Source organism: Agelaius tricolor, unplaced genomic scaffold (assembly GCF_023055355.1).
Source record: "Agelaius tricolor isolate 1412-34295 unplaced genomic scaffold, bAgeTri1.0.p SCAF_4, whole genome shotgun sequence".
NCBI lineage: Eukaryota > Metazoa > Chordata > Aves > Passeriformes > Icteridae > Agelaius > Agelaius tricolor.
In genome coordinates this window covers 5,619,297-5,629,717 of record NW_027269264.1, presented here as the reverse complement: position 1 = coordinate 5,629,717, position 10,421 = coordinate 5,619,297, and the positions used below count along the sequence as shown (strand labels likewise).

General features: G+C 53.2%; 1 protein-coding gene across 1 annotated transcript; it reads left to right on the top strand.

Annotated features, from left to right (window-relative positions):
* The first annotated feature begins 2,807 nt into the window (after nt 1–2,807).
* On the top strand, nt 2,808–9,625 carry LOC139589211 (serine/threonine-protein kinase PAK 3-like). Its single transcript, XM_071425416.1, has 12 exons — nt 2,808–2,886; nt 3,823–3,859; nt 4,298–4,421; nt 5,442–5,529; nt 6,210–6,273; nt 6,903–6,951; nt 7,239–7,351; nt 7,611–7,728; nt 8,474–8,573; nt 8,854–9,050; nt 9,148–9,285; nt 9,524–9,625. Exons 1-12 carry the CDS (start codon nt 2,808–2,810, stop codon nt 9,623–9,625), a joined length of 1,209 nt encoding a protein of 402 aa, XP_071281517.1.
* Nucleotides 9,626–10,421: the final 796 nt, after the last annotated feature.

Genomic DNA, 10,421 nt, shown 5'->3' with positions numbered 1-10,421 from the left:
TTTTTGCGTTCTTTGGCAGTCTCTCCAGATTTGCCCATATCTCTCGCAGCCAAAACAAGCCAGCTGTTTCCCAGGGGTTAGTTTCACAGTGGCAAAAGCGTTCGCTATGCCTTGCCCCATGGCTTGATATGTGACTGCTGTGGTGTGTTTTAATGTCCCCAAGCGGTGGCATGCTTGTATCATTTGGAGTAAAGTGGGTTCAGGTTCAGGGGGTAAAGATTTTAAAAGCTGCTTACAGTCCAGGTTGGTGTTCTCGATGGCCAGTTTGAGGAGTATAATCTCCCTGGCTTGCTCGCTATCGATTTGTCTCTCCAATGTTGGTGTCAATTTGTCCACAAACTGCAAGTAAGGCTCTTGCGGACCTTGTTTGATATTCATGAAGGACTGTTGCGTAGTTTTGGCATCAGGAACCTTAAGGAATGCCAGGCGAGCTGCCCTAATATCCTGTAGGCCTTCTCTTGGTAAGGTGGCTTGGGCATTAGGCTTGGTATGCGCCCCCTCCCCCGCAAGGTGGTCAATAGTTAAGGCAGCCAGGGCTTGGTTTGCATGCCCTGCATACATTGCAATTAAATTTTCCAGCCCTTTTTTCCATTGTGGCATAAATATAGCATATTGTGTTGGTGTGAGCAACAGATTTGCCAAAAACTTAACATCATGAGGAGTCATGAGGTGAGTAGTAAAGCTTGCTCTTAATAAATTACTAAAGTAGGGGGACCCCAGTCCATATTCCTGCGCAGCGGTACGTATGGTGCAGTTCCTTAATTTCCGAGTGATCTGGGGGGCTCCCATTGTGTATTTTCCCCCTTCAGGCCAAATTGCACAAGGGCCACAAAAATTTCTGCAGCAGTGTCAAGGTCTCTGTCCTTAAGGGCTTTCCTTTTTATCCAGAACCAATTGTTACACGTATCCAAAGGGAGTAAGCTCGCATCTTTTTCAGGGCCAGGGTTGAAAGAGTCCAGCTCCCCTTCACTGCTAGAGTCAGTGTCTGCTGCATAAGCGATAAGTGTGCGGCGGCTCTGGCATGGCTGGCAGTGTGGCGGTGGGACTGGGGGTGGCGACCAGGCTCTATCCCTGGCACTCGCTGGGGAGGGCGTGCAGACCAGGGATGGAGAGTGGGACCTGGGCAGATTTCAATCCGGCTGGGGCCGTCTCAGGGTAGCCTCACAGGCTGTAGCCTCACAGTCTTCCCCGCACCCTCCCACTTTTTTAATTGCGTCCATGACCGCCTTCCAAGCAGGAAGCAATCGGAGCTCTGGCTCATGGCAGTGTAGTGAGGTCATAGAGCTTTACTCCGACCTCGTCCCGGAAGTGGAGACTAAATACAGAAGAAGGGGTAGCGTCGGGGACCATGTATGACACCCATCATAAAATGACTTAAGGTTGTGCTTTGGGGTGGGGGAGCCACGCCTGTCCAGAAGGGCAAGCACGGTTTCATAGACGTCTCTCTCTTTGAACACTTCCTTTCCCATTCCTTTAGTTCCCCTGGCTCACCTGTCAAAGCGCAGCAGACAGGGATTGCAGGCCCAAATGCGGTTCTCTAACCGTCACGATCAGTTCCAGGGGCTTGCCGACTCCCCGCCTGTCAGGCAGATTCATTTCCTCACACAGGGCACCAATTGTCGGCGATGGAGATAGACAGGGAGACTGACTCGGTGATCAGAATCCGATTTTCTTGTGGGATACGAGCACTTATATACTAGTTTAGGGAGACTAGTAATGTATACTACAATGATTAGGTTGAAATCACACACACAAACTTATTCATGTAACAACACCTCGTGCTTATGTTGTTTAATAGGATTTTCTTTTTCTGGTAAACCTGTCTAATTAAATCTTCTTGCTATCTAGATCTAATTTTCAAAGTTCCATTTGCTTTTGCCAAGGCATTTTATCTATCGATTTTCCTATGCTAATAAGGTCCAAAGTACTCTCTGTCTCATGCACCCCAATATTCCACTGCAGCTTTGGACTGTTCCAAAGGGGTCTACTTTGGGTTTGTCATCTGCAGGCCATTGCAGAGCAGTGGGCCACAGGCTGCTGCCGGAGCTCCAACACAACACAAGTGTGGCAGCCCAAGAATCAGTGCACGGATCTTCCGGATGTTCAGAGACATTCAGTTGCCAGAGAAACAGCAAGCAGGACCAGAGGAGCTTTGCATCTCCCTGCCACAAAATCGAGGTCAGGCTGCAAATGGAGTCAGAGCAAAGGTAAGCATGCACCCGCATTCTAAAGAAGGAACTGCAGCCTACAAGAGTCCTGGAAATTGATTCTCTTTGCTTCTTTTGCCCCCTAAATCTCATTGAAGAAGTTAGGCTTTTCAGAACCAGCTAGGATGCCACCTAGAAGAAGCAGACTTGCTTTCAGTCAAAGCTTTTGAGACCAAAAGTCTTGTTTGCTTGGGTTCCTTGGATGCCACTTGGGTTGGCGCATTTTCTGAGTTCCCCTGGGATGCCTTGAGCACTGCCTTATGGGCTGGGAGGACATTTTCTGCTGCTTTATGAGTGAGGAGAACTTCCCAGGCTTTTCTTTTGCATTAGCTGTACAGAAGGTTGCCTTGCTGGGCACAAGAAAGCCACAGAGCAGCTGCTATTGTGAGGTCAAAGGAGCGGTGCCACGTCACAGTGCTGTCAGCACAGCGTTGTCCCGGTGCGCACAAGGCCTGGTCATCCAGAGCAGCTCTTCCGCTCGCTTTCTGCAGGAGGATCCTCGTGCTCAAGGAGTTCTCAGCGGATGGCCTGCACCCTGAGAGGAGTCTTGGCTTTCCCTTGGGTGGCATTCAGCGTGCAAACCCGCGCAGCACTGCCAAAATGATCGGGCAAGTCTGTGCCGCGGTTTGCACCGTCTTTTCTGTTGTCTATTCCGGCTACTACCTGACCCAGCTGACTCGTAAGTAAAGGTTTCTCCTGGGGCTGGCATTGCCCAGCTTTTGCTTCACTCTGCTCTTGATGCTGCACTAGTGACCCAGTTTATTTGGGAACAAAATGGCCATGAAGATGCCACCGCTTTGGTCAATGTCCCGCCAGCAGCATCAGCTAAAAAGCGGGAATCTGTACTGGGTGGCGGGTGCAGAGTATTTGCAGTGCAACCTGCAGCGGTTGCCTTCCCTCCCCGGGAGAGTGCGTGGCAGCGGAGTCCGTCATTTCCTCAGCTTGCTGCTTCAAGCGAGACGAGCTGCAAATTGCAGACTCTGAGGGGAGATCCTCAGAAGTACTTCTACCAACTCAGTGGTTCTCTCCAGGAGTGAAGGAAAGCACCTTTCGCTCCAACATTGCCCCTTAGAGGCCTTGGCTGCATGACTTGACCCTTTGATGGTGTGCCAAGACTGCGATTCCCTTGGCGATGCAGCACAAACTCCAATGCAGGGAGGGTTTGCTGCTGAGCCCAGCAGCTGTTCCTGGGCTGCTTCAGCAGGGAGCTGCCGCAGCCAAGGCGCCCTTTATGGAAGCTTTGCTGGGCTATCATCTTCAGCCAAGGGATGGGAATTAGGGCATGCCATTTAAAAGAATAGAGATCTAAAATGCAGGAAAGAGAAGAGGAAAATGCTGCTTGAGCTGTTGGGCACATCAGGAGCTCAAACTTTTGAAGAGCAGCAGGCATTTCCACCGCTCTGTTTCTAGTTCTCTCTTGGCAAAAGAGGCCCAAATGTCGACAGAGCCTACTATAGCGTCCTTGTTGTTCTCTTGCTGGCTGTGGGAAAGAGCTGTTGCTCCTGGAGGCACGTTGGCAAAGTGGCTCTGTGTTGGGACTGCCTCGTGCTGTGGGAGTCGCCAGCACGGGCACTTTTCTAAGGGCCTCTGGTAACTTCTGCCTTGCTCGCTGCAGGTCACCTGACACGCAGGTGGAGACAAGCCTGTCCTTTGGTGAGTGGAAAAGGAAGCTGAGACGTTGCTGGCGTGTGAGAATTGTGCAGCAATTCTGCCAGCTTGGCCTGTTGCAGTCGAGTGTGGAGTGCCAGCGTGGGAGGCTGAAAGAAAGGCCAGCTGCCCGGTGGCATCAGCAGTAGCAAAGGGAGCCCTGGCTGTTTGCTGATTTTCCAGTGAAGAGCCTTTCAAGAGACAAAAGGCAAATGGGACAGCTCCAAGGCATCTTGCTGCTTCTAGGCAGCAGGGAAGTTCAACTGCACAGCAAGATGGAGTAGCACCTCATGCAGCCATCTTCCTCGACTTTTCGTGACTCAGAGTCCCACTTGTATCAAAGTCTATGATTTCCTCTACTTCTGGGTCCTTTCCCAGCTCAATAGAAAGCAGCTCCTAAGGGATTGGCTTTTGCCCATCTCTCTCACTTCTGTCTGTCTGCGGGGCTCAACAGCTGGCTCAGCAGCTCCTCCAGCTGCCTCTGTCATGGAGAAAGAGGCTGAAGAGGAGCAAAGGAACATCAAGCCTCCAGCTGCTGTCCCTCCACAGCCTGAACACGCAGAGCCGGTAAGTGGCAGCTGAGCTTGGCACTGCCTTTGGTGCAGGGCCAGGCTTTCTGTTTTGGAGCAGCCCTTGTTGCTCTTGGCTGAAAATTCTGACGGTCTGTCTTCCTGCCATGACATAGTGCTGCTTCAGGCAAGCCAGGGAGCCCCAGCCAATGGGTTCTGAAGTTTGACATTTAAGCTGGGATGCTGAGAGGGCCCGAGAATGTCTCTTGGGATCAGACAGGAGGCAGCATTCAATGATTCTCAGTGTAGGAGTTAGCCCCTTGTGTCCATTGTCAGTGCAGGCTGCCCATGGTCAGCGGACAGAGCGGCCCAAAGACACAATTGACAGCCTTGCAGGGTACCTGGGAGACACTGGGCCCTGGAAGGGACCTGCCCTCTCCTAATGGACTAATTAGCTTCAGGCTGTGCTTCGCTTCCAGCCGGTCAGAGCAGAGTTTGGAGAGGAGAATCCTCGGCAGCCCTGCATTGTAAAGGGCGGGTGGGTCTGGGCAGGGCTGGAAGGCGGCTCCAAAGGGCGGCTCCCTAAAGGCTGCCATAGAGAGGGGAAATCCGTGAAACAGATCAGAGAAGGGACACGCTGCGGGCTTCTGAGCAGACCGTTGCATGCCAGCTCCGGGCTGCTTTCATTGTCCAGGGAAAGACAGAAGGAGGACAGCAATAAGGCTCTGGGGCCATGCTCTGATCTCTTTCTGGATCTTGGCAGCCTCAGTGATACCTTGTTGCCAGTGTCTAGCAGAAAAGCTGCAAACGTGGAGCATGGAAGTGTCCCTGAGGGGCTGCGTCCAAGTAGCCTTTGGGCTTTTCCCAAAGTTGCCTTTGAGAAGGGGACATGGGAAACGCCCTAGCTGGAGAGGCCTGGCGGTGGCTGACAGCACCTTCCCAAGGCCTTGCTTTTGCCGTGCACTCCGCAGGGCATGTGTACCAGCCACCCTTCTGATGGGCAATCCTTTCTTGTCCCAGCTCAAGACGGGCTCTGCAATTCAACCTGGTGCCGCTGGACCAGCATGGCCTTCAGTAGCCAGCTCGCCCACCCGCTGCTGGCACTTCCTGCAGCAGCGCAGCCCAGCAGCCCAAGATGAGGGAGGAGCAGGGCCTGAAGACACTGAGTACATCCGGTGCATTTCTTGTCTGCCAGAGCAGTGTGTTGTGTGCGTGTCTGGGTGTAGGCTGCGCCAGAAGTTGCCCCTCGGTCTCAGAGGCATTAGGCCTCTCTGCAGAAGCTGTTGTTGTGCTCTGAGGCAGCGCGGCAGCGCTCAGGGAGTCCCTGCTGTCTGTGAGGGTGGCTGGGCCTGGCTTGGCTCTGCCTGGGCTGCCTTCTGGGCCAAAGACAAAAGCCAAGCTTGTTTCTGCTTGAGCAGAAGGCTGGCACCTAGCAAGTGCCTAGGCCCCAGGGAGCTCTCTGGCCCCAGCTGTTTTCTGGCTCTCCTTCTTACTCCTCCTCCGGCTCAGACACTTTGTGCCCCTGACAGTGGACCTGCCAGTGATGGTGGGTGTGACTGCAGAGGCTGCAAAGGCCCTTGGTTACCTCTTAGGGCCCCCTTCTTAAGGGCTCATCATTTTGGTTTATCGCATGGGATGCTGCGCTTGAACGAAATAAAGGCCTTCTTGGAAAGGCCACCTGATGAAAGGTCGAGAAGACGGCCCTCCCACGTGTTGGTCTCAGCCACTGGAGGCCAAGGGACCGCAAAGGGCCCAGAGCTGCCGGCAGTGGGGCTGTCTTTGGGATGCTCTGGGGAGTGGCGTCTCTGTGTGCGAGTGAGCGCCCTGCACTGCTTTTGTCTTACAGGGAGCATCGCGAGTCTGGGCCAGCCAATGAGCAAATACACGGCATTTGAAGAACTCGGACGAGGGTAAGAGTGACATTGGCTCATTTTACAAAAGTGTGGGCCAGGTCTTTGGCCAGTACAATATCAAGCGTGAAGTCAGGCAAGCTCCAATCATGGTCAGGCTCTGGCTTGACCTCCTGTCGCCTGCCTGGACTGCTTGGTCAGAGCAATCCAAAGTCCTCATCAAAGACAAGTTGATGCTGGCAGTGTCTTGCTTGCAGCAATGAGGAGCAGGAGCTGGGAAACCCCCTGCCCTGCAGCTTTCTGGCCTGAAAGAGCACCTTGCCATTCAAGAAATGTCAGATTCTCAAGGACAGTCTTCTGACTCTAATTGTTCTCACTTTTTTGACACACACATGTATGCACACCGGCACAAGGAGAGAGCTCCCCCATAGGTTTGGAAATTACCTGGCTGGGTGCGTGCCTTGGAGATTTCCAGCGGCCCTTGGTCTTCATGCTGGACCTTAGTGTTCCCTTGGACAGCCTGCCCCGCATGGCAGAGGGCTCACGGGCTGACGTGCTGCTGGCCGGAGAGACGCCGCAGCCAGGCATTTTCTAAGGAAGGCGTCCAGGCAGCCTGGGGAGATCTGCTGCCTGGGCTTGCTTTCACTGCCAAGGGATAAAGGGCTCTTTCTGCTGCTTTGACTTTCTAGGGGGTTTGGAGCTGTTTATAAAGCCCTTGACACCGGCAGCGGACAACAGGTAAAGTGCCAACAGCCCCATGCCATTTTGCAGCTCTGGAGCGCTTTCCCTGCTGCTGTGAGCTCTGCCTGGAGGTTTGGATGGCTGCTCCATGTCTGCAGCAGAGGCTGCTCAGGGGGCAGAATGAATTTGGGATGGCCTTTGGTGCTTCTGCTAAGCTCTGCTGTCTAGTGACAAGGCACTTTGGCACAGCCCGCTGCCTCATTGTACCAGCACTCGCTCTGTGCTCCTTGTGATCTCCAGCAGGGTGCATCTTCTCAAGGTAATGGTCGCCAATGTCATTGCAGGTGGCAATCAAGATCATGTCACTTGAGGAGGACATGTCCGAGGAGCTGGCTGCCAATGAAATCCTGGCCATGAGGGACAATAGGAATCCCAATATCGTTACCTACTTAGACAGGTTGGTGTATTCTCATGTCAATGTAGCTTTAGCTCGTGCAAGCCAGAAGAGGCGATGCCCTTTGGTCACTGGCAGAGAACGGAGCTGGTGATGATTTCTCTGCCCGTCTCCAGAGCGTGGGAGGAGGTGGAGCTGGTGTTCAATAATCTCTTGTGGCACATGTAGCTTGGAGAGCAGTTGCAAAAACCTGGCTCAGGCCCTGGGGTGACTGAGGCTGTGCCCATTTCTGTCTCTCCAGGCTGTGGTTTTCTTCTTTCAGCTACCTGGTGGATGCGGAGCTCTGGCTGGCCATGGAGTTCATGGACGGCGGCACCTTGTTTGATGTGCTCAGGGCAGTGTACCTGGAGGAAGGACAGATAGGCGCTGTCTGTCGGGAGGTGAGGGATCCTGCTTGTGCTTCCCCAGGCCTGCCCAGGATGCTGCTTGTCAGCTGGAGGTTAAGGAGAGCTGAGATTTCTTGCTCTCACCTTTCTTTTGCTGCTGCTGCTGCTGCTGCTGTCACAACACACAGGAGAAGAGCGAGCATGGGAAGTGAACTGCCTGCCGGTGTCCCCGCACTCCTCAGGCTCGGTTCTTGCACTCTTCCATCCTGTCTGTCCTCTGGCGCTGGTGCTCACTCTCTCGCTTGGTTTCACTTGCTTCCTCTTCTCAGCTTTGCCTGGGAATGTTTGCCTGGAGCCTGTCTGTCTGTCCTACATTGCTTGCCACTGGAAGGCAGCATGCAGGGGGCATGAGGGCAAAGAGCTGTCCTCAGCTTCAAAGGATAGCATTGCAGCCCAGATGGTGAGGGATTCTGGAACAGCTCGAAGGTGCTGCTTCCTCCTCTGCTGCCACTAGGCTTCCCCAAAAATCTTTGCCGTGCCGCCTCCCAGCCAAAGGTGACGCGCTTCCTACCGAAGGCTGGTGGAACTTTTGGGAGACCAGATGCCTTTGCTTGGAAATCTAGAAAAAACTTCCAAGAGTGTTGAAGCAGCAAGCTCTTCTTGGTGACAGCACCATGGTGCTGCACCCTCACTCACAATTCCCTGAGAAAGCCGTCAATCCCGTTGAGCTCTTTCCTTGCTGGTGGGATGAAATCAGATCCTGCACGTTAACTTTCCCTCCCTCCTTTTTCTCTCTCAGTGCCTGCAAGGACTGCATTTCCTTCATTCCCGCCAAGTCATCCATAGAGACATCAAAAGCAGCAACGTTCTTGTGGGCATGGATGGATCTGTCAAGTTGGGTGGGTATCCCTGCTGGGCTGCAGTATTTCCAGCATATGCCTTGCGCTCACATTTTGGTGACTGCCACTTGGGCAGAAGTGCCGCTTGGCCAGTGCGTGAATTGTCAGGGTGTTTTGAAGTGACCAATGCCTTATTTGCCTGGCTCCAGCCACATGGAAGGAGAGCTCAGCTGCTTTTTCAGCGAGATTCAGCATGGCCTAGTCAGGCTTGGAGTGGGCAATGGTTTTGGCCCCTTTGCCAGTGGTAGCTGGCTTTGACAGGCTTTGTTTTTGTCCTCAGGTGACTTTGGCCTCTGTGCTCAGCTCAGCCCTGAGCGCAGCAAGCGCAGCTCCAGCGTCGGCACTCCCAGCTGGATGGCACGGGAGGTGGTGAGAGGAGAAGCCTACGGCCCCAAGGTGGACATCTGGTCCCTGGGGATCATGGGGCTGGAAATGGTGGAAGGGGAAGCTCCTTACCAGCGGGAAGCCCGCCTCAGGGTAAGGTGCAGCTTAGCAAGAGGGCTCTGTGTGGAGAGAGCTCTGTGTGGCTAGCAAAGGAGCAGGTGGAGTGTCCTCTTGCATCCATGTGCTGTAGGTTTTTGAGCTGATAGAAAGGAACGGGCCCCCAAAACTGCAGCACCCCAGGCACCACTCGGCTCTCCTGCGCGACTTCCTCCGCTGCTGCCTGCAGGCAGACAAGGACAGGCACTGGTCTGCCCAGGAACTCCTGCAGGTAAGAAAAAGCAAAGGGGCCAAAAGCCCTGGGAGCTGAGGACACCTGCAGGGAGGGATGAGGAGGAGTGTGGGCCACGTGGCACAGACAGCTCCCAGCACAGGAAGGCGCAGGGGGACATGCTGCCCTTGGTGCTCTTTGTGTGTCTTCCTGGTAGCCAGGGAATCCTGCTTGAGCCCGTGAGGATGGGATCCTGGAAAGTAAGAGTTCCTTTCTTTCTTCTTTTTCCTCTGGGTAGCATCCCTTTGTGACCTCAGGCGATCCTGCCTCCAGCCTGGCTGCTCTGATCATCTCAGCCAAGCAAGTGCAGGAAGACTGGAGAGGAGACACCTGTGCCTGAGGAGGTCCTTGTGCCCCGCCAGCCGAGAGGAGGGAAAAGGGGATGTGTCATCTCTAGGCAGAGCTCCAGCCATCCCCCGAGTATTAAGAGGAGCTGTGCCGTAGATAGGAAACGTGATAGTTTTGATATTTGCTCAGTTTAGCTGTTAGGTTTGGTTAGGTTTGGTTAGGTTAGGTTAGGTGTGTTGTTGGGTTCAATTTAAAGCTCTGTTGTTCTTCTTTCTCAAAAAGATGAAAGTTTAAAAAAAGTAGGAAATATAGGGATCAGCTTTTAAGGACTATAGAATGTGGATAGCTTAGATAATAGAGGATAATTGTTTAGCTTAGAATAGAGTGTTGTTAATTTAGGGAAGCTCTGAGGTATCTTTTAAGTAGAAATGAAAGAGTTTTCATAATAAGAATTAAGCTGTGAGAGGAAAAGCTGGGCTGCAGCAGAGCTGGACCCTGCAGGCACTCCAAGCTGTTAGCCTGAACAGGCCACCTGCAGGACAGAATGATGAAGATGGAGAAGTAGTGAGGGGATACTTTGTTTCAGCCAGAGAGGCAATAAAAGTCTAAAATATCCAGAGTGTTGTAAGACTCCCTTCCTTGCCAGGCTGTAGCTAAGTGGACAGTCTCTTTCAGAGGCCCAAAGAACATAGTGAGGTAAGCAGCTTTGCTTGCCTTAATTGGGGAAAGCAAGTGCAGGAGGACTGGAGAGGAGATGGCTGTGTCTGAGGAGGCCCTTTTGCCCTGCCAGCTGAGAGGAGGGAAAAGGGAATGTATCATCTTTAGGCAGAGCTTCAGCCATCCCTTGA

Bases quoted from the DNA above. Each gene is read 5' to 3' on its own strand.
- LOC139589211 (XM_071425416.1), top strand. From the start codon at position 2,808: ATGATCGGGCAAGTCTGTGCCGCGGTTTGCACCGTCTTTTCTGTTGTC. The intron at 4,422-5,441 runs GTAAGTGGCAGC...GGCCTTCAGTAG, and splicing joins AGCCTGAACACGCAGAGCCG to CCAGCTCGCCCACCCGCTGC. The intron at 9,051-9,147 runs GTAAGGTGCAGC...CATGTGCTGTAG, and splicing joins AGCGGGAAGCCCGCCTCAGG to GTTTTTGAGCTGATAGAAAG.